Source organism: Papilio polytes, unplaced genomic scaffold (assembly GCF_000836215.1).
Source record: "Papilio polytes unplaced genomic scaffold, Ppol_1.0 DF821956.1, whole genome shotgun sequence".
In the NCBI taxonomy this organism is placed as follows: Eukaryota; Metazoa; Arthropoda; class Insecta; order Lepidoptera; family Papilionidae; genus Papilio; species Papilio polytes.
The window spans coordinates 1,351,848-1,375,876 of record NW_013527248.1 but is presented as its reverse complement, the minus strand read 5'-3'; the positions used below and the strand labels follow the sequence as shown (position 1 = coordinate 1,375,876).

Sequence of the window (24,029 nt, the reverse complement as noted above, 5' to 3'; positions counted from 1 at the left end):
TGTTTGTGTCATCAATTCAACTAATTCTAAAGCTAACTTTTATTCTGCGTGTTATTAAAAAAGTAATATAACTATATGTGTTGTATTAGATTATCCTCTACATCTATGCTAAATTACATCGATATTCGTTCTATAGTTTAGGCTACAAACTCTAACAAACATCCATCCAGCTGTCTAAACTCGCCCGCGACTCCATCCGCGTAGAATAAAAAAACATAAGTATGTGTTCTTCCAGACTATGCTCTAGATCTTTGCCAAATTTCATCCAGATCCGTTCAGCCGTTTAAGTTACAAGCTCTAACAAACATCCATCCATCTAAACACTCGCATTTATAATATTAGTAAGAAGTATCAGTAATACATAATAAATAACAATAATAATAATTGCTTCATATTTATTGAATACACACATTTTCACGTTTTCTATGAAAGTATATTTATTTCTTACAATCTCTATACTTCTCAATCGCCTTGTATATGACAGCCACTTCAGCAGTAGGAGTGGAGCTGGTCACGCTTAACATGTCTTTCTTGATCTTCTTCCTGATGATGAAAGGTCGGAGGATCTCGAACCACACGCTGCCGAGGATCGACATCAAGCTGATGACAGAAAGACCGAGGAGGAAACCCTAAAAGAGAACCAAATGTTAAGAATAATGTTGCCAGTATTTAGGTACTATTTTTTTTTTATAACATAAGGTGGCAAACGAGCAAGCGGCCACCTGAAATCGCCAAAATGGCGAAGCGACCGCTGCCCATAGACATCCGCAATTGCAGATGCGTTGCCTACCCTTATCCGACGGAGGAGGAGACGCACATAAAGAGGATATTTCCCCTTCCTATGCATCTCCTCCACCGTCAAATCCACTTCCTCTTCCCAACCTCTCTTTAAAGGAAAGGGTGGTAAAGGGAAAGGGACTTAAATGAGGCCTCCGGCACCACACTCACATCAGACGAAACACGGAATTGCTCCCTTTTCACGCCTGTCTTCTGTGTGGTCGTGGTATTACACCGGGCGTGCCGGCCCTGCAGTGCTAAGATGTTAAAGCGGGCACTACCACTGTTATGTTATGTTATACTATGAAAATATCGAATTATTAAAAGCAAAATTGAAATTAGAAAACTAACTTTTTATATTTGTGTATTATACTCATGTTATAATGAGAAAATTCCTAGCTTCATCTTACTAATATTGTAAATGCGAAAGATTAGATGGATGTTTGTTAGAGTTTGTAGCCTAAAGTACTGAACCAATCGTAATGAAATTTAGCACAAATGTAAAGCATAGTCTGGAAGAAGCTAGTTTTAAATAAATTATATACTTGTTTATTTCTGTCAATAAATTGGAACAACATCAAAACGGAAATGGTACCGTATGACCAAATATAAGAAATGTTTTACTTCTTGGCAAAGCAAATGGAACATCACTAACGCAAATGATTGATAGGTACAAAAATATAAAAAGAAAACTATAACTAAGGCCAACGCCAAACTGTTTCAAACAAACTTGCTTCAAAGTGGAATCAGATCCTTTCAATTCATACATCCAATCTTTTTGCATTTATATTATTAAGATACTAGCTGTTCCCGTGCGACTTCATCCGCATGAAAGTATGAAAATTTTATTTTATTATTTACATTTGTCAAATTATCAATAGCAAATGTCAAAGTGACATGACATGACAAACCTTAGCAATCTTTCTTTCTTGATGTTGGCAGCAACTTATGGTCTCTTTTCCACATTAGGGTTTTATCCAAAATATTAATCCCTAAGTGTAATGGCGTGAAAATGTGTTGCCTAAAGCGTGACGTAAGTGTAGGGCTTTTTTTTAAAAAGCGAATTATTCAAAAATATGCTGTGATTGCTAACATCTTAAGCAACAAAGAAGTGTGTGTTTACGCTTTATTATAATAGTATAGATATAAAGTATTTGGCGTACATAACCATATAGGAATGTATTCATAAAACCTAACACCGCACTGACTTCGTTTTGAGCTTTGGCAGTTGGCCAGAATATTCGCAATCAATGGTAGCCATCGAAATATTTACCGTCCGCATGAATTACCCGACACGAGCTCGTGTAATTTGCATACATGTTCATTTGCATTTGTATAGAATTACACCAATTTAGCGTCGGTTTCCACTACAGAAGATACAAGAAAATGATGCTGTCTTTATTTTTACAGTAAGAATGAAAGAGATGTAAAAACACAGTGAGTTATACTCACAATATTCCCGCCGAGGTCGGACAGGAATATGTTCCAATCGTAATTGTGTCTCTCCTCGTAAACTGACACCATCATGCTGTTAAAGTGAATGTACAACTGGAAAGAACATTTAATTCATGCTTAGTTAAATATGGCGTAAAAATCTATCTTCATTTTGATACACCAGTCAATTCTACAGTAATTCAGGCAGAGTTGTTGAAGTCAACAAAAGTCTTGGCGGTACTGCTCGTTGCGGACTTAAAGAAAAGATTAGAAAGAACATTGTTAGTTAAGATTCTACCAGAATTAAGTTTAAAAATCCCTCATTACACCTTTTTCGATTATTTAAAAAAGAAAGCTACAATAAAGTAAAATGGATTATAACCTGAGATTGTAACGCAGTGTAGCCACTCTTCAAGCTCCACAATTTAGCAGTAGAGTCCCACACGTAGAAACTCTGTCTGTCAGTCACAAAGGCATTGTAGAGATAAGATCTGCAGAATCTAGGACATGTATCACATTCATGGTCTTTGTATGTGCTAGAAGAAAAGATAGGCCTATAGTATACAAGAAAACAATGTCCAGTAAAGATATGGAATAATTATAAACTGAACTTAAAGAATCTTTGTGCTGTACTCTGAATCTTTTATTAATCTGTAAGTGACTCTCCTAAATCTAAATTTCTAATTACATTAATATTATAAATGCGAATGTTTAGATGTTTAGATGAATGGATGTTTGTTGAAGTTTGTAGCCTAAACGGCTGAACGGATTTGGATGAAATTTGGTATAGATGTGGAGGATATTCTGGAAGAACACATAGGCTACTTGCTTTTGTTTTTTTATTATTTTACGCGGTCGGAGTCGCGGGCGTAAGCTAGTGTATAATATATTCTAAGTGACTTTGATTCCTAATGCTATATTTAGCGAAAAAATAATGGTTTTTAGTTACTTTAGTTTGGCAATGAATTTATGGTTTATAGATAGTAATTCTCACTTTATGTAAGCTCTGATAAGATTCCTCATGGCAGTGTAGTTGCTGCACCGAGGCAGGCTGCTCTTCATCCAGGGTCCAGAGCATCCTACAAGATTCTCCACATGGGTCCATACGAACTGCGTTGTGCACTAACAAGAAATAACGTAATTACTAAATAACATAGCAAGGGTTTATAATTAAGTAGAGTTACAAATAATGTGACCAATTTTCTAATTAGATGTCTTTTTATGTCTGTAATTTAATTATCCACGACTATCACTCACATTATTAGCGCTATAATTGTCTAAATACGTGCAAGGGTCATCATCTTTAGACAACTTGACGTATTCGTCCACAGTCAGCTTGGCGTCGACCGCCTCGCCCGCGTTGATGAAGAGGTAATCCACCAGCCCGCCGTTGTACACTTCTACTTCTGGATAGAGATAGTTAGTTGAGAGATGAGTTAAGATGTTTAGTTGTGCAAAAACAGTTGAATTGACCGTGAAACAATCGACAATCGCACAAATGTTGTCAGTTTAGTCAAAGGTGCACACCTTTTTAAAAAGTTAGTTGGTTTTGAATTACAAACCAGTGAAAGGCTCACGGGTGTAGTGTACGTAGACGTGGTACCCCGGCGGGCAGACGCCGGAGCTGGTGGCGATGTCCAGTTCCCGGTGCTGCAGCGTGATGGAGTACCCTGAGGCTTTGGACGCCTGCCGCAGCTGCACTTTGGGAGACAGTGTGAAACAGCGCCCAGTCACTAAGCCCAGTGTTGAGGTTAGTTCTACATCTGAAGAAATTCATGGCGTAGCAGTAATTAATTTAGCAAGATGAAGAAGAAAATATGATAAATAATCATAGTGTAGTATACTCAATGAATAACTTTTTCTATAATTTTACATACAAACATAAATATTTACAGGAATAGAATTCAAATTAATGAAAAGAGATGTCTTTTAAAGTATTTCATTCGACATTTACACGACTCGTAAATTTTTAACGCAAATCTTTGAATATACTTTTATTACGCTAATCTGATTTTAATAGTTCTTTAACGACGACTGATGCGGAAACTTTAATAGAAAGTTAAATAACTTTGCAGTCTTTCTTTTTCCTATTTATGTTTATTTAAAAAGATGTAGGCCATCCATATTAAATCCATTTTAAAATCTCTTACGGCTACAGAGAATATATAGTATCGAAAATTAATTGTATGATGTTCTGCCAACTTTCTCTTCCACAAATTAATAATGACGTTTACATACTTTCCGGTGATCCTTCAAGACCGTATTGAACGAAGAACTCTCCTTCATTGTACGAGATTTCGTCCCACATGAAATCTTGGTTGACAGAAAAATTGAAACTCATCCAAGTTGAAGTAAACCGTGGATGTGAATACAGTCCATAGTCCTAGAGAAAGAAAATAAAATAAAAACAATTACATAACAACACACACGCATCAGCTAACTAGCTGCTAGTGTGTCACCCAAAATAAAAATAAAAACAATTACATAGCGAGAAATTCTACTGTAATATTTAAGGTAATTACTACAATCTATGAAAATTCGATTATAAAATACGAGGCATTTATAAGTAAGATTTACATTGCATATATCGTTATCTGAGAGAGAAAAAAGATATAACTCATATGTCAGGAAAGAGATAGCATTACCATTGTACAATCGAGAAATCTGTCAGTGATTCTTAAAAGCCATAGGCTTTTGAACGTTGCTCAATGAGACGAATCGAAATAAAAAGCAATATGAGGCAGTTTTTAAATGTGTTTACACAAGTAATGGTTTGGAACACAGGTAATTTTTGACCGACTTCCCAAAAGAAGGAGGTAGTCAATTCGTCTGTATATTTTCTTTTTTGTTTTTTATTCTTAACCCAATCATTTGAACAACTCACAGCTACCTTATTGTTTTTCATAGGAATTTAATCTCGTTCTAAGCAACAAGGCAACTTTTCTGTAAGTGGAACAACTCGGGTTTCCTTGACTTTACGTTTTGTTTTATATTTTATATTATCTTACCAGAAGTTTGTCGTATTTGTAAGCCGGTTCCCTGCAGAATGTAACGCTCGGATACACAATTGATTTGTTGAAATCAAAATGCGTATACGTCACTACCGGTATGTTTATCATCAGCTTGTTTACACATTCACTTATCTACAAAAGTATTTTAAAAACTTTATAATAACGCGAATAAGAATCGAATACTTTATTTGTAAGAGATTTTAGATTTGTACATAATTTACTTGACGTTCTTACGATGAAGGAAAACATCGTGATGGACATATCGGCGAAGAAATTCAAAGATATGTGTGACGTCAACTAGCCCGCACTGGGCCAGTGTGATTGACTATGACCTATTCACCCCTTACTTAAGGCTCCCTTAGTGGGGATATATAGTGAGCTGGTGATGATGACTTTGTAAAAGCTACATTTTAAAGGCTACATAAATAAAATGCAAGACTATAAGTGTGTATAAGAGATTAATACCTCTTTCTCTTATTCTGAAGGCAATTTGATGGAATAAAAGCTGGTGTTAAAAAAGTAAATTTTATTAATCTCCTTACCTGTTGTACAACAATGAGAATGCAACCAACGACAACTAAAGTTTTCAGCAAATTCGGACCACGGAGACATTTCACGCATTTCTCCTTAAATGTTCGCATATCTTTTTCTGCCTTTAGAGAAAAATCATTATTCAATTATTTGATATTTTAATATTAATAATAATAATCGACTACCATTATTCCGATAGTCGTTTCAGCACACTGGCTGATAGCGAAGAGCTTCGACTAACACCTCAAGAAGCTGTCGCTAGACAGTTGGATTAAGGGCCCGATTCAAAAGGCAGTTATTTAAGAATTCGCACGAATAGTGAGGAGTTTCCTGTCTCTGCTGCCCTGACCAATGGTTGCTTGAATCATCGGATTCCGCAGCCGGTGGAGTTCTATTTTTTTATATGGTATGTTTTATTTAATTTTTTTTTATATATAAAAATCATGTAAAATATATTATATGTAAAAATAAGTAATTAAAGATATATGTATCCCATAATAACTCATTTATTCCATTCAGAACTTAAAATAACATAGTATTAGCAGATAAAAGATTGAGGGAATAAAAATAATAAAACATATATATGCCAAGACACAGAACAATAGAATAATGGAATATACAAAAAGCACATACATAGTTAGCATATGTATAAAATAAAAAAAAAGTTAAAACTTCACTTTTAATGTAATTAACTTAAAAAAATCGTTATTGTTTACCACTGGTGGAAATGAAAACAAAAACTTAATTCAGTATTTTTAGGTTATATTCCGTATGAAAAAAACTCAATAATTAATGGCAGTTAAAGACAAAAACAATTGGCTTACCTCTTCGTCTATAATTACAGTCATTTTTATAGATATTTTGTATTCCTTTTTACCCCATCCTAGAACCGTTTGATATTTATCAGCGGCAGCACATAAATGTTTTATTCAAAGATAATACCAACATATCATCAGTAAGTATATAAAAATGCCAATATGTCAGTCTGTGCAATCTTTAAATATTGCTTTGTTCACTTTTAACTCAATAATATACGTGATTGTCAATTCGTTTGTATGTTTTTTTAACAACATTACTTCCCATCCTGCAACATTATGAAATATGGAATGTTTTTGGCGATTTTGTACGTTTAATTGTAATTTTTTAGGTTATTTATATTTTATTAACTTTTTAGTTAGGTAAGTTTTAACTTTGATATTGTAAATAAAAGAAAAACAAGTGAAGCTAAACCCGCATTGCTTGTCTAGTATCAGAACATAAATTATTGTTTACCCCTCATTAGGTTATAAATTTTGTATCGTGAAATATTTGACGATAAGGTTTAGTAGGGGATCTAAAACTCATCTAATTATAGTAAATTTGTTATAATTCAACATATCTTTTATGCCGCTTAGGTATATAAAAACATTTTTTTTGTTCACTTATTATTTTTCGTCTAATTTTACTTCATTGGAAATCGACAAATATTTTACCCAAAAACCCCCATCTATTTCTATTCATATGAAACATATTAGCTCTTTCCATGGAAAATTATTATAACGCCATCTATAAAAAAATGTAGAAATCATCATTAATTTTCAGTAAGTTGAGGAAATTACGACAAAAGAGGGCGCTGTTTTCAAATAGGAAAAATCTCGTTTCTGTTCAATGTTGTGAACCTAGTCTGACAAGAAATTATGTATATGCTTATAAAGTATAAATTGTTTTATTTAGAGTAATCGGTTATTAATTTATAAATAAAAGACATCTATAGCTTACAGCATTTATTATAGCCATTATAACAGCATATTTACAAATAGCTACGCCATTTTGGGGACGCTATTCTAAAATTTTAAGGCACAAACTTTCAGTAAGTACAGTCTATCCTATATACTTAATTTTATCATCACAATAAATAGAACGGTAACGTACATATACAAAACCGCCGGTTACACCGGATATAATGACATGTTTAAAAAAATAACAAGAATTGTTTTGTTTAGTACATTGTTGAGCAAAATATCCGAACGGTTCTAATAGTACAATACACTGATGACTTATAAGACCAGCATCCAGGCCACGGAATCTTTAAAAAAACAACTGACAATGTTTAAGAAAAAAATTCTGAGAATTGTTTTTTTTTTATACACTTATCTCATAACACTCATTTCTAAAGATAAAACATATTATAAATATAACCTTAAAATAAACTGTCCACTTACAATAATAATTTTGAGATATATGTTTTTAAAATAATTTTGTGGAACAAAAGTTTCAAACAAGCCATAACATAATGTTGTTAAATAAAATTTTTAAGGGATATCAATCTTACAAAAATCACGTTTACAAAGAATATTGTAAAATGGATATTTCCCCTTTAAATGTCGATTTGATTAATTTTATATTAATTTAAATGTATTAAAACGAGAATTACAATCAAAACGATCATTGTGATTTATATCGTTCGGGAATTTTTACAATACGTTACCATATAAAAATAATTTTTAAATTAGACAAAAATCACAAAAGCGAAAATCCAACTTGCAGCTAAAGTAAACAATGAAAATGGTGAAGCAATTGCCGCGGAATTAGGTTTTACTTTTGCGGCAATTTTATTTGTAACATTCTTAATTTTATTAACAAACTTATCGAGTATATCAGATCTGGGTGTGATATCACAAGCAGTATGACTGATTGCGTCTACTACTGGAGCGGAAAACACTCTAAAATTCACTTCATTTGGATCCAATTGTCCATACATCCAAATAGGCATCCTATTAGACAGAATCCAAAGATTATCATTATAGTCAACTTTAATATCTGTCGGATAAATCATCGTCTCATCGTTCATATAAATTCTACCTTGATTCTTCATATTATAATTCTTATTTGTTGTCCTCCAGCACGCGACAGCATTCAAATTCACCAGAGAATAAAACAAAACACCAGTTTTCGGATCAACAAAGGACACACTAGACTGTGCATTAGGACCTCTACTCCCAAGCAATTTGAACGCATCGAAATTACTTTCAGCTAAAGATTGATTTCTCAAATATTCAGTAGAGACTGCAAACTCATTGTAACTAGCCATCGGATGGAAATACAACGTACTATAATTATCAGCATTAGCTCCGGAAAGACCTAAACCAAAGATGGCGTCCGTCCAACTGAAGTTGTAACCTTTAACGCTGAAGTCGCACGCTAAAGGATCCGGATGGAAGAAGTGATGGGATATCCTCCAGGAATCATTCTTCGCCCACGAGTAGACTACAATACCAGCTTTGCCAACATCACCAGCATACGCATAGGTATTATCACAATCTCTATCTTCAACTGCGATGTTCGCGAAACCAGAATCTTCTTTAACTTGGTCTGCTGGTATCACGTATTTCCGGAGTAACGTATCCGTTGTTAGATCATAGATTAAAATCGCTGGTGGATATTTAGTAGTGTCGTTTCCTAGATTATTTATCTTTCCGTTATCTACCATCCATAGTCTATTACATTTGTCTGCTCGCACTCTGAAGGGAGAGACGATTTCAGGTTTGCCGTCAAGTCCGGGGATATGCGCCCCCCAGTTCGGATACGGGATCAGTTTAGGTGACACTGTAGAATTATCTGAAATATTAATTATTAATAATTATTGACAATGAACGAGGATTTAATATGTTCTGGTGGTTTCTGGACCTTGTAATTAAAGGAAATGTTTAACGAAAGACGTAAATATTTATTATTCAGTTGTTACATCTTAGAGCGGTATGGGCATGTTAGTAGTAGTAGTAGTAGTAGGGGTTACGGTTTCCGCAACTCCACGACTAGCGCGTATTTTGCTATGGGCATGTTATGAGAAGATGAATCGCATGTAACAAGACGGACGTTAGTTATGAATGTGGAGGTACACCGGTAGAGGTAGACCTAGAAAGAGATGGATGGATTGCGTGAAAGGTACCATGATCAAGAAGGGAGTGATAACTGAGATGACGGATGATAGAGTTATTAGGAGGACTAAAACCCGGTGCGCCGACCCTACGGGAGTAGGATAAAGCAGGGGAGATGATTATGAGATGATGAGTTACAACATCTTAGTCATAGCATTCCTGTTGCAATGTATTTACAGCATATCTTTACGGTGTTATTTAATAATAAACGATGTTTTCATATAACAATGAGATCTTTTAATCAATGCCTATATTCTTTTACATCTTATAACGTGTCGATAACAATTTAGTTTTATTCGATTGCTATTTCTAGTCAGAGTGGCAACAATTCAGTAAAAAATGCGGAAGTATTTAGGCAAGATAGAAATTCGTGGAACAAAAATTGGCTTATATCACGAGATTTTTTCTCATGTGATTAAAAAATCGAATCAATTCCCTTTCTTGGGCCGTAATATTTTCGTTACAATAACCATGTCTTGGATTCTGTGTTCGTAATTATATCTCTTGGTTTTTGCTATACGATAAGTGGGAAGGAAATTAAATTCTCTAACTATACCTTTCAAATTAATATACGTTAAACTCGCAGGCACTCCATTCCGCCATCTTGGTACGGTGATGAACATTCTATCACCGTATACTTCGATACCCATCGGCATATTGTTCTCAGGGATGAAGGTGCCGTTGCTGATCGCCTGGTGCCTATCATCCAGGGTCGGGAATTGGAAGTCCAGCTGTGTCCACTCGTAAACAATGTGCAGCTGGTCCATACAGCTGGTTATGTACACCAGCTGCAGGAGTACGAGGCTTTTAAAGCCCCTCATTTTGAACCTGGAATAGATAAAAGAGGGGGTTAAATTTTTCGCTTTATTGTGGGAATTAATGAGGTACTTTTATATAATTTTTCGACAGTGGAAATATACAGTAGTAGTTACAAGCAAATTACCAGAAGATTACTATTAAAGTCTCATAGTTCTACTTGGAATAAGCCATTTTTAATATGTTAACATACACTAGTTACAATACAACCTTTTGCCCGTGAGTAAGTCCGCCCAAATAATTAAAAAACTTAGAAGTCAAATTTGGTGATATACTAACCACCGTAATTAGTATGGTTAATAGGTCAGAAAGACCCTTATTGTAGCACAGCAATAATAAGTCTATGTGTCCCTAAATTGGCTAAAAGAGCTAAATAATAAATTCCATAAAAAAACAATGAGTTTCAATTAGCCGACCGTATGGCGAGGTCGTATTAAATATGTTCAGGTGTGTCCCCGTACAAGGTCGCACATGCCTTTCTACTACTTCAATTAATGTATTTGTACAAATAACATTCTCAATAAACCAGTGACTAATGAGTAAATAACTATATTCTGTATGCCTCAGTTTAAGGGCTTTTCCCACCACTGGCTGATAGAGGCTCAGATAGCTTAAAAGTGACGTCACTATCAGATAGTGTACCAAAAACCGATACTTTCATTAAATATTTTATGTGATGGATTGTTATCTGATAATTTACATGAATTGTGGGTCAGGCCCTAAAACTTACAAAGCGTCTGATAACGAATACATTTGGTCAAGCACTTTAAACATGTCAAATATGGAAAATTGTTAATCGCCATACTATCAAATAACATCAATCTTACGGGAGTAGGATAAGGAGGAAGGTGGTGATAATATATGTTTTTCTTAAATCATCCACTTGCCCTTATCCCTTACGGAGGGTCGGCACAATATGTGCTACTCTTACATCACAATGTATGTTATCTTACAACGACCAACAAAATCTACTAAAGAACCATATATCCATGAAAAACTTCATTAAAGCGAAGAGTATATCAACTAAAATAACCTTAAAATACAACATAATAATGTATGCATAAACGCATATTTGCGTTTACGTAATTCTGTAATCAATTGCTGCTTAAGTGAATTAAGTTTATATTTTAATTTTAAATAAAATTAAAACGTTATTTTCATTTATAGAGCCGTTTTTATTACTTTTGATATCCTGTTGAGTATTTTTTGTGGGTTATCATTGCACATGTAAATGTATTGTTGTCTCTTTTTTCAGAAAGTTAGAGAGGGATGGCAATAAGTGTAAACGCGTACACCTATTGTTCGTATAATTGAAAATCTCATAGGTTTTTTGGTTGTTTTTGGTTTAATTGAGATATCTGATTTTAAAGGTCATTTAAAAGTTACAAAAGTAGAATATAACAAGATCTTATAATAAAAACAATCTTTAAATTAAGCATACTAATGCAGGGTTTACGTTTTATTTTGTCGTTACCTAGTGGTTTATTATTGTTAAACCGAGTTTCAAAGGTGTAAAAGTCAAGTTACGTAGTTCGGAAATTCATTTCAAGAATTTATTGAACCAAAAACACTAACGATTGATTAAAAGTAACTGGGAAGCTGGCCATTAAACATACATTTTTCTAACAATATTAGTACATTTTTTTTATAATATAAGGTGGCAAACGAGCAAGCTACCTGAATCCACCGAAATAGAAAGCGACCGATGCCCATAAACATCCGCAAATGCAGATGCGTTGCCTACCCTTAATTGACGGAGGAGGAGACGCACATAAAGAGGACATTTCCCTTTTATATTCGTCTCCTCCATCGTCAAATCCACGTTTCAATTCTTTTTCTCTTAAGAAAAGGGTAGAAAGGAAAAGGGACTAAAATTGGGCCTCCGGCACCACACTCATCAGATGAAATGCGGAATTGCTTCCACTTCACGCCTGTCTTCTGTGTGGTTGAGGTATTACACCGGGCGAGCCGGCCCATTCGTGCGAAGATGTTAAAGCGGGCTCTACCACTGTTAGAAGGTAGAAGGTAACATAAGGAAAATGCCGTCATAAATCCCAAAAACCTTGTTCCAATTTTGTTTAATCCGAAACAGGAATTTAGCAATAAATTTAATGACATTTGCAATAAAAATCCGCTCGTAAAATGCAATAAACCCGCCGACAAATGCAGTTATTATTCTCGGTAATTAAATCGAAGTAAATAAAACACTACGCATTCCAAAGCAATGAGTTTATCGAATCAAAGTTGAGTGTACAAAACATATAACAAAATTATAAACTAGCTTTCGCACGCGACTCGCCTTTAGAAATAATAAAACAAAAGCGAGTAGCCTATGTGTTCTTCCAGACTATACTCTACATCTATGCTAAATCTCATCGAGGTCCATTCAGCCGTTTAGGTTACAAACTCTAACAAACATCCATCCATCTAAACTTTCGCATTTATAATATTGAAAAGATTATTTAATACATTGATGTATATAAACTCGTTATTGTATCGAACAAAAGTTTCTTGAAAATTATTGTCGCAACATAACCTACTCTTAGCTATTGCTCAATGACATAATATTAGTTTCACACGAGGGCAGAACAGACACAGGACAGAGGATAAAACGCAGGACATGCAGCACTGCTATTGTTTGAACTCATACGTTGAGACTGAACTCGTGTACACTACCCTTGTGTGAAACTAACATGTACGATTCTACAAACATGCGATTCAGCATATCGAACGCATTGTACGCATTGACTATTGTTTTAAACTGCAATGTAAAAGCACACTTAAGATGGTATTAATAAGATATAAAATTAAACAAACAAAATAGTAACAATTCGTCTCATACCGCAGGTATGTTAAACAGGCCACTACCAACTTCATATCGGATTAATGTGTTATACTAATATAGACTTAATATCTTTGTAATAAAGAATCAATTGCTATGATGCATATTTCAATAAAATTATTCATAGCATAGTGCGTTCGAACGAGTAGATTATTATCAGGTGACCTACGACTTTACATTTCCGCAAAGAAAACTGTAAGAGCCTGTCCCACCAAATTGTAAATTGTCTGATAACAATCCAACTTGAAAAATATGTGTATCGGATTTTGTTACATATCTGACAGGGACGTCCTTTTTAAGCTATCTGAGTCTCTATCAGTGGTAGGACAGGCCCTTAATATTTTTAAATTCGATGGTAAGCTAATTAACAGATGGACCAATTTATCTGGCCCATTGGCAATAAGTGACACTGAGGTACTATAGCTTATTAGCCTTCGCCTGTCATAATTAACTTCTTTTTTTCCTTACAGAGGGTCGTTTCAGTATGTGCTGCTCTTCCATACATCTATCAGCCGTCATATCTGAATTCACTTCCTTCTTAAGCAAGTCATCTTTTACACATCACACTGGATCTTCCTCTATCTTTGTATTCATCCACAGTCTTAATACTTTCTAGTTTATGTCATCATCTCGCATAACATGTCCATATATAACATTTTGCTACTCAATTTCTCAAACAACTGGCGTTATTTTTGAACTTCCTCTACACGTTCTTAGCTTTAGGGTTAATATTAAGAAGGGATTCTTACACTACACATCCATTATTCTGTCTTTTTAAAGATAAAAATCCCTTCCCTCTCCAAAAAAAAAAACATCCATTATCCATTATCAATATCAAGTTCTCCTTTTCTCTTTTTTGACCGACTTCCCTAAAGGAAGAGGTACTCAATTCTTTTGTCTTTTTTTAACATATTTCCTGATAGAATTACGATAGTAGCATCTCACGGCCGTAGTTTCTTATATTGTACGGCTCTACAAAATTAGATATGTATCTGAAATTTACAATATCGATTGTAATATTGTTTGAATGCGGGTTGTACATATGTGTAGAGTGTTCATTGTTCTTTTATATGTAGAGTTCTATTGAATTTGCTGCAAACATAAAAATCTACATTGAAAATTCATAATCTATTCATATTGAAATTTTTAAGTATTAAAATAAGACAGAAAGGTCGAAAGGATACACGTATTAGAAACTTTTTTGTTTACGTCGTCGTCTAACATAATTAAAACAGAATACAAACTGTAATATACCGCTTACTAAAAAGGATTGTTACTGAAACGATATTAAAGTAAAAAAAACTCCAAATTCCATTAACATTTTGAAGCACTAATGAAGACAATATTCGGCTGTTAGTTCGACTAATGTTAGTCAGAATCCCAGTTTGTAAATACTTGTCACGAGGGCGATAAATGCGTCAACCGAGAGAATCATCGCCTACAACATACAAATGGCGATGAGAAACAGACACAGCGATCGTAGGTCTGAAAAAAATTACATAGACTCTGTTCAAGGACACATCCGTCGCCACTGACAACTGTCGTGCTAGTATGAGTAAAAGTAGTAGTATAATTTATTTAAAAAAAAGGACCTCACTAGCCCTATAAGGATTACGCAACAAAAAATAAAAACAAATAAAAAAAGGAAAGAAAGACAAACTGTGCAAAAAAGAGTACGGACCAAGAGTCTATAGAAGTTGTTTTAAAAAAAATGTAAATAAACAAACGAAACTAACACGTAAATAGTATACTATTTTATATAACAGAAAGTGAAGAAGTCTGATTTAATTTATTTAAGATAATATTTAGCATCGACGAACCTAATCACGTAAACTTTAAAACTCGTCTTGTTCAAACATATCTAGTTTTAAACACGAAATAACTGCCTAAAGCGGTTTTATTATTACATCACCTCGCCGTGTTAGTCACAACGTCGTCGGCAGAATGATAAGCAGATTGTCAGATTATGCAAAAATGCAAATCAAGCGCTTAATACTCTAAAAACATATGCATTGTTGAGTAACAGTCAAGTAATACACGGTGCCAGTGGGCTAGTTTACTTGACACCAAATATGTAGAATGCTTTTCGCGTTAACTATTTGCTATAATAAAAAACATAAAAGAATTGTTTTTTTTTTACAATTAACACAGAAATAAACACTTTTAATTTCCTAATGAAAATATTAAGAGATGTCGAATTTGACGCCATCATGGACTTGTTAAAACAAAAGTCTTATAGTTTAGCCTACGTAAGCAAAGAAAGCAAAAAGATTCCAAATTTCGTCGCGCGATTTTGAGCTAAACTATTTAACTACGTTGTAGACTTCTTTCTTTCTTTCACTTATTCCAAAAATCAAAAAAAAATGGGACTCACCTGCAAGCACTACCTTTCGGATAAAAAAAGAATTATCAAAATCGGTCCACTAGCGGCGAAGTTATGTAAGTAACACACACAAAAAAACATACAGACGAATTGAGTACCTCCTTCTTTTGGGAAGTCGGTCAAAAATGGCATTAAAAATAAAATAAAAAAAAAAACAGAGAACAAAAAAGTTGCATCATGGATCCATTGTGATAGATGTCACAGATAAATCTAGTATTTATTAACACGGTTACTGCGTAACAGGCCGATATCGGCCTGACGCGGTCCTTAACTGGTGCGGACGAAGACAACAATGTCCCTCTCGGTATTGCGAAACGATTATCTCAGGTATATACATAACATAAAACGTATCCATTGTTTCCACAAAGTTATAGCAATTTAATCTATCTTAGTGCTCGTGGGTCTAGAACGACCTGCCACGCACTGATCGAAATATCATTGGGGGCGCGTTTTGGCCCGCCGCACCATTATGATTATGATTTTGACACAATTATGATTTTACTTGTCGCAGTAAACGTATTAAATGCATAACAATAAGATTATAATTATCAAGGGCAAAAAAACTAGTCTCCATTAAAAAAAAAAGACTAGTAATGTGTAAAAAAATTATATCTCTACCACGTTTATCTGTACAATAATTTCTCATAACACATTATTGTTTTCTACAAATATGTACATAAAAAGACGCAGATCGTTATTTGTTTAGCATTTACATGCCAGTTCTGATAATTTACATATATGTGGGAATATTCTTGGCTACACATAATTTACTTTGCCAATAAAAACAAAAACATCGTCCTTCTAGAATTCTAGATTGTCATAACATGATAATTTTCCATGCAAATGTATCTTATCTATCTATTTTAAAGAGGAACGATTTAGATTTTTTGATTTTTGTATGTATTGAAATAACCTAAAAACTACTGGGCCGATTTCAAGCATTCTTTCACCTTTAAAAAGCTACGTTATTGCTGAGTAACATAGGCTATATTCCACGTGGGCGAAGTCGCGAGCAACAATTAGTTTTTCTTATAAAGAGGTAAACTTTGTTTGTTTGATTGTAATGTAATAACTCAAAAACTATTTGGCTGATTTCCAAAATTCTTTCACTATTAAACAGCTATATTGTCATTGAGTAACATAGGCTATGTTTTATATTATTTTTTAATTTTACGCGGACGGAGTCGCGGTCGAAAGCTAGTATAAAACCAACTTGCAAGTGACTCTACAATATCTAATACTACTAAAAGTTTATCTGCAGAATTAGTTAACGCACAAAAGTTTATTTTCTTTAATGTGAATTATTTTTTAGTTGACACATCTTTCCTGTGCCAAATTATCTCCTAAAATGGAGTAAAAAAAAAGAGAAATAAATGCCAAAGTGATGAATGAATGATGAACAACTTTAAGATTAACCCTTTTCATTAAAAAATAGGTTGGAAACGAATTTCATCAATCTTTTAGTCAAAAAAATTTTTTACACGCGTAATTGTTATGTCATTTTAAGTTGACATTCAAACTAAAGGTCAATTCTTTCTATCGTAATGATGTAACATTACCGTGAAAGAACTTCCACACTTGTATTAAAATATATAGTCGTCTCTATTAAATCTAAGTGAATGAGTGGGATGTACAATATATTAGTAAACAATGGTTTCGAAAGTAGACACATTACGAACGATCTCCGCAATATTTTAATGTATTCCGCAAAATTTTAACGAAAAATCCTAATTTATGTTGTGGCCTAGTTTATGATTTGTCTTGAAACAATAAAAGAATCAGAGCAAAGACGTAAATACAGGAATTGTGTGTTATTTGTAAATACTCGGTAATATGGCGGTCGTTGCATGCAAACGTATGATAATTGGGACGTTTCAACTTAAAGATAGGATAAGCCAATGTCTTTTTTATTACGTAGCAGCTATCCGCGGCCCCGTCTGCTTGAAAGAAATAAAAGTAAATAGCCTATGATTCTAGATTATCCTCTACATCCTTTAATTATATCGAGATCCCTTCAGCAGTTTATGTTTGCTACAAACCCTACCTATCCATCTAAAAAGTATGATAGCATTTTCATTATTACCACCAGTTGTCAGTTATCAAACGTACGGCATCTAAAGTCACTCATAACTTCTACTGGAATTAAGAGAATTGAATTCCAAAAAACCCGCAGGGCTCTACCATTAAGAAACTCAGGGGAATAACACAAGCCTAACGGAACACTCATCTACAAATTACCATTTAGTTAATTAGGCTACAGTCAATTTGAATTTACATGTTTACTGGTTACCCTACTGAGTCGGATAAGATATACGCGAGAAATGCTCCTCCTGGGTCCTAATATGCGGAGAGCTGTAGTATTTGCTAATGGAAAATTTTAATTTTAGAAACAACTGCTGTTAATTATACGTAAAATAAATAAAGTTTAAATTTCCAAAGGTTGTTGTCCTTTGATTGCATCATATATGTAAAGATGGATTTTATAAGCGAATTCGATCGCGTTTTGCAAGAACGCCTAAGGGGTCGATCGAAGGTGAACCAGATACGGTTTAGGGGCTTGCTGTTGACCTCAAAGGGACCACACGTATGGAAGGTCATGCGGAGGAAGTCGGAAAACCTCCATACTCGATTAATAAAGTAATTTAAATAGTTGGGTAAATGATTTGCAAAATATTTCAACGAGTATATTAATTTGGTGTATGTAAAATGTAATTAAATATGTTTTTTACCAAGGGGTTAAAAACATATTTAATTAGGGTCTCTTGAGTTCAATTCATACATCACAAATAATCTATTTAAATTTTAAACAGAGAAAAAATATGTAACGAAGGCTATATTCTGATTAATAAGATATAAAAACGTCCACCCATGCGTAGCTGGAATAAGCCGCTAGTGACACCATAATTAATTCCATTTTAAAGAATTTCCGGTAACACTAAATAAGGTAAGAGTGCCGGAAAGATCAGTAAAATATTGAAGGTGACATTTCTTGAGGTGTGTGCAGGAACACGCCTGCCCTGACCTACAATTCACAATCACTAGCTGAGGCCACACTTGTATGACATGCTACCGTTTTCCTTAATTATTTTTTGAGTGGCAACACAAAAGTGTGGAATGTTGTCCATAGTACAGTCGAAAACTAGAGCATAGTAACTGAAACAATCTAAATTATTATTGTTACTATTACAAATATAGGGATAGGTTCCAGCAACAGTTTTGTACGTTAATTTGATAATGTTTTTTTTATAAATCAATGGCTCCCACGTACATAGTCGTAAGTTCGAAAAACAAACCCTACAGGACCTAACTTATGTCAGTAGCTTTCGCCCACGACTCCGTCCGCGACTTAGAAATTTAGTAACTCAGTAAGAAGCCTATTTGTTCCAGACTATGTTTTACATCTTTGGCAAAATTCATTGAAATCCGTTAAGCAGTTTAAGCTACAAACTCTAACAAACATCCATACATATTTTCGATTAATAATATTAGTAAAAAGTAAGAAGTCACATAGTAAGTTTTCTCTGCCAAATACTTGTAGAAAGATATTATAATCTCTGATTTAAACAGAAACATATGATTTTACGAAGGTGGCATTATTTCATTAAATTTTTGTCATATTAAAGTATTCAAGCTATTAAAACGTAAAGAATTTCTCGCGTATCATTTAAATCGTATCGGTTCCGTTCAACCGATTTTGAAGACACGCTCCATAATGTTTAATCGATTGCTCTATTCGATGCCGTTCGATAATCGAGTAAATTGGCTCCACATCTTGCATAACTTAGGAGTCATCGCATCATGTGCTTACATCTCATGACGCCATATTGACAGACCGAATTACAACATCACGATGCGAATGCACGCAAAACGATTATAACATCGATTAGCGTTAGTACAGTCGAGGACATTTATTTCCTACCCATTTGAGTAAAATGTAATTTGATTAATGTTCTTGGATTTACATTGAAAACTTTTCATGACTTACTCAATATGAACTAAATAATTTTGATTTGTAGCCTAAGTGGGAAGCAAAATTAATTCCGTGTCTACATACTGTAAAGAATCTGACAGACTATGCAAAGCATTATGAGAAAATTGAATCTAATTTAACAGCTATTTTCAAATATCTTACCAACCCAAATATGATATCAAGGAATCTCTCTTTAACGTTAGGAAATTAAATTTCATGTTTGAAAAACATTACCTAAAGAAAATGCGTAACTATTAACGTAAGAATCCATCTAGAACCATTTTCGCCTCTGTGGCATTTTTAAATAGCGTTTTTAAGTAATTTGCTTAAAATTAAACGAATCAATAGATTTTTTTTAATTCACGTTCCATTTCATTGTAGATTAATTCAAGATAAATATAAACTTCAAGACGAAAGTAATCTTTACTCATAATATTACAAAGAGGAAAACTTTGTTTGTATTGAAATAACTCAAAAACTACTGGTCCGATTTCAAAAATTCTTTCACCATTAAAAAGCTACGTTATCAGTGAGTAACAGGCAATACTTTTTATTATTTTTTTAATTTTACGAGGGCGTAGTCGCGAGCAACAGCTTTAAATATAAATTTCTTTTTCTTCGTATTATATTACAACTGGATTTCAATTAAAAGGGACGCAAATTATTGTACATGTTAATTTGCATAATAATCTATAAGGTGACTCGCTCAGCTTGACTTATATAAACAGTTGGGTTTTTTATATCTATTTAAACGTGAGAAACGACAAATCAAACAATAGTTGTAATAATTAAAAGTTTATAAGAAAACTAGGCAAAAAAAGGACAATAGATAACATAAAGACTTAGGTAAAAACGCGATATAAAGTTAAAGTTAAAAATAAACTGAGTATAAGCAAATATTAGTACAATTTTAGCAAATACTCAGTTTATTCCTAAGTTTAACTTTATAGTTACGGCGTTTATTTGTAAGGCTGATAGAGATTTAATAACTATGTTACTCTATATGAGACTAGATCCTAAACGATCTACATTTCAATGGTTCCTACGTAAACCAAAGTTTGCAAATGCAAAAAAACTTTACACATTAACACAATTTAGTACGATGCACGAAACATTACATACGATGGACAAACGAAATTTACAGTTCTCAAATACGTATTTCTAACAATACTTCAATATACATAAATTAGTATTATACAAATTTATTCGAAAAACACGTTACCGATTAAACTGCCCGTCATTCTTTTTAATATTAAAACAATATTATTTACTAGCTGTTCCCATGCGACTTCATTCGCATAGAATTATAAATATTTCATTTCATTTTATTGTTCACATTTCTCAAATTATCAATTGCAAATGTCAAAATGACATGACATGATGTCAATCCATGGCGACCTTGTTTTCTTGATGTTGGCAACAACTTATGGTCTCTTTCCCACATTAGGGTTTTATCCAAAATATTTACCCCTATGTTTAACGGCGTGAAAATAACCTAAAGCGTGACGTAAGTGTAGGGCTTTTTATTAAAAAAGGAGTTATTCAAAAATACGCTGTAATTGCTGACATCTTTGCAACAAAGAAGTGTGTGTTTACGCTTTATTATATAAGTATAGATTAAATCCGTTACTATATTTTATAAAAACGTAAAATACTTGATATAGCCTGCACAAAACTGGTTCCCAGACGTGCAAGGATTCTCGGATTCCAGGGACGGAATGCATCTAAACGGGATTCATTTTAACGAGTCTATGTTTATGTGTACAATTATTTATTTACTAAAAAAAAATTAATGCGAAAGTTTAGATGGATGGATGTTTGTTAGAGTTTGAAACCTAAATGGCTGAACAGATCTCGATGAAATTTGGCATTGACGTAGGTGATAGTCTGGATGAACACATAGGCTAATCAATTTTGTTTTTTTGAAGTCGCGGGCGAAAGCTAGTTTTATAATCTTTGGCTTTTTCTATATTTGAATCAAATGGTCGCCAGTTACATAAGCAATTTAATGTGTACACACTGGCCATTTACGACCAGCCTGTCATAAGAGACAAACCTACGTAGTTACTACAAATACCTAACCAACCAATACGTTACGTACAGCCTTTCAAGGATAATGGTTTTCACGCGGACTTTTAAATTGTAACTACCGGTCACTTTGCAAAACCAGTTGTTTCCGATTTGACCGCTTTGTAAACGCCGGTAAGTAGCTAAATCACTACTTTGACGCTAAAATATTTAGATGTAATGAATCCGTGATATAAGCCCGAAGAAAGTATGCATGTTATATAGCTTTAAAGGTATAAAAATAATAAAAAATATAACCTATGTTACTCACTGTTACGTGGCTTTTAATGGTGTGAGAATCGAAATACGCCTTGTAGATTTTGAGTTATTTCAAAACATACAAAAATACAAATCTTTCCTCTTTACAATATTAGTATCTACAGATGTAAGAGAATGTAAGTAAGAGAGCGAATTTTGATATGACGACTCTATATGTTGAAGAAAGTAGAGGTCTTTGACAAAAACTATACCAGTATGTATATCTATTAACAAATGCTAGACAAAAAGTGTATTTCACTTGTATATACTAATATTACAAAGAGGAAAACTTTGTTTGTTTGGTTGTAATGAAATAACTCAAAAACTACTGAGCCGATTTCAATAATTCTTTCACCATTAAAAAGCTACGTTGTCAGTGAGTATGGCTATGTTTTATATTATTTTTTTAATTTCACTCAGACGAAGCCGCGGCCGAAAGCCAGGCCTAAATTAAATTGGACTAATTTTATTACGGTTACCAACATCTTAACCAACATCTTACCAACATCTTGTGAACAACTACATTGCACAGGATTCGAACCTTGGACTTTAGTCGAAGGCGAAATAATTGACTATCGTTACATTTGTTTTCTGTTTAATTAAAACGCTATTATATCACTAGCTGTTCCCGAACGACTTCATCCGCATGAATTTATGAATATTTTATTTTATTGTTTACATTTGTCAAATTATCACTTGATAATGTCAAAATGACATAACTAAGTATGGCAACCTTGCTTTCTTCATGTTAGCAGCAACTTATGGTCTCTTTCTCACAATAGGACTTTTATCCAAAATGTTACTCCCTAAGTTTAATGGCGTGGAAAAATATAGCCTGAAACGTGACGTAAGTGTAGGGTTTTTTATTAAAAAATGAATTATGCAAAATATGCTGTAATTGCTGACATCCTACGCCACAAAGTAATGTGTGTTTACGCTTTATTATATTAGTATAGGAGCATAGATATGGATGAAATATGTAAACACAAACGATCTTAAAAGTATAATAAAATTAACAATGACCTGCAATGATAATTAAATAATTATAAACAAAATGCCAGATGAAAGAAGATCTAATAAAAACAATATGTCTAATCAAAGTAGAGTCAAATGCATAAAATATAAACAAAGTAAAGGAATAAATAAAACTATAAAACTCGTTCATTTACAGTTCAATTACTTTGTCAATTTACATGAGATTTTAAAAAACACACAGTACTTCGAATTTATTATAAAAAAGAAGTTTTTAATTTAATTCGTATGACACAGAAAATGCACTACATATTAATAGAAAATAAACAATTATACAAAGCATAAAGTTTGTTTTCAATAGTAAATTGAAAGTATTTGCACTTTCTAAGACCTTAAGATGCTACAAACAAAGCCATACAAGTCTAATTAGCGACCCTAAGGTAAATGATAAGCCAGTCTCGTAAAATACTTGCCCCCGCCATTACGTTCACAAACAAGAAAGAATCTATTCGTACCGTTAATCAACTAGCAAATAACAATTAGACGAAACTAACCTCAAAATCGTCCAAATTCAGACAAGAGTGTTGATTGTCACAACGAATGCAGTGAGTTATACACAAGTTTTAAAGTTTCACGTAAAGAATAAACGAGACGCGAGCTACCTCTCGCCAGTTTACACGCAAACTGACGGGACCGGCTCACTCGCTGATTGCTGATCTGTTGTTGTGTAGGGTGACAAACGTTTCTGAACTTCAATAGGACATTCTTATTGGAAAACAAGCAAAAATTTTACCAAGTAATCATTCTATAACCAGCAGCTTTCACTGGAATGTCTTATTTCGACTACCGTAATTCAAGTTCGTCCTAAAATAGTCGTAGTAGAAGTAACTTTTGCATGAGAACTCGCCTTAATAGCTTAAATATCACAACCCGGTAGTGTATAATGATATTATCAGTATGTTTAATAAAGCTGGCCGGATATATTCAAGAGATATGAAGGAAACAATAAAAAAGTAGCCCCTTAGTAGTACTAGTCCAGGACCATACTAAC

At 33.6% G+C, this 24,029-nt stretch overlaps 2 protein-coding genes across 2 annotated transcripts; both read right to left on the bottom strand.

Annotated features, from left to right (window-relative positions):
• Nucleotides 1-437: 437 nt before the first annotated feature.
• On the bottom strand, nucleotides 438-6,650 carry LOC106107519 (degenerin-like protein asic-1). Its single transcript, XM_013288395.1, has 10 exons — nucleotides 6,578-6,650; nucleotides 5,765-5,875; nucleotides 5,220-5,354; nucleotides 4,450-4,594; nucleotides 3,774-3,974; nucleotides 3,469-3,617; nucleotides 3,206-3,333; nucleotides 2,594-2,747; nucleotides 2,230-2,325; nucleotides 438-629 (listed from the first exon to the last, which is right to left on the bottom strand). Exons 1-10 carry the CDS (start codon nucleotides 6,599-6,601, stop codon nucleotides 438-440), a joined length of 1,335 nt encoding a protein of 444 aa, XP_013143849.1. The 5' UTR covers nucleotides 6,602-6,650.
• Nucleotides 6,651-7,503: 853 nt separating this feature from the next.
• LOC106107634 (protein yellow) lies at nucleotides 7,504-23,679 on the bottom strand. Its single transcript, XM_013288576.1, has 3 exons — nucleotides 23,533-23,679; nucleotides 10,227-10,498; nucleotides 7,504-9,350 (listed from the first exon to the last, which is right to left on the bottom strand). The coding sequence occupies exons 2-3, from the start codon at nucleotides 10,489-10,491 to the stop codon at nucleotides 8,242-8,244; spliced, it is 1,374 nt and encodes a 457-aa protein (XP_013144030.1). The 5' UTR covers nucleotides 10,492-10,498; nucleotides 23,533-23,679; the 3' UTR covers nucleotides 7,504-8,241.
• Nucleotides 23,680-24,029: the final 350 nt, after the last annotated feature.

What these genes read in the sequence shown, in the direction of transcription:
- LOC106107634 (XM_013288576.1), bottom strand. Translation starts at nt 10,491, where the DNA reads ATGAGGGGCTTTAAAAGCCTCGTACTCCTGCAGCTGGTGTACATAACC. An exon ending in AACGTATATTAATTTGAAAG is followed by an intron (nt 9,351 to 10,226) that starts GTATAGTTAGAG and finishes TTAATATTTCAG; the next exon opens with ATAATTCTACAGTGTCACCT.
- LOC106107519 (XM_013288395.1), bottom strand. Translation starts at nt 6,601, where the DNA reads ATGACTGTAATTATAGACGAAGAG. An exon ending in TTCTCATTGTTGTACAACAG is followed by an intron (nt 5,355 to 5,764) that starts GTAAGGAGATTA and finishes ATACTTTTGTAG; the next exon opens with ATAAGTGAATGTGTAAACAA. An exon ending in CTTATCAGAGCTTACATAAA is followed by an intron (nt 2,748 to 3,205) that starts GTGAGAATTACT and finishes CTTTTCTTCTAG; the next exon opens with CACATACAAAGACCATGAAT.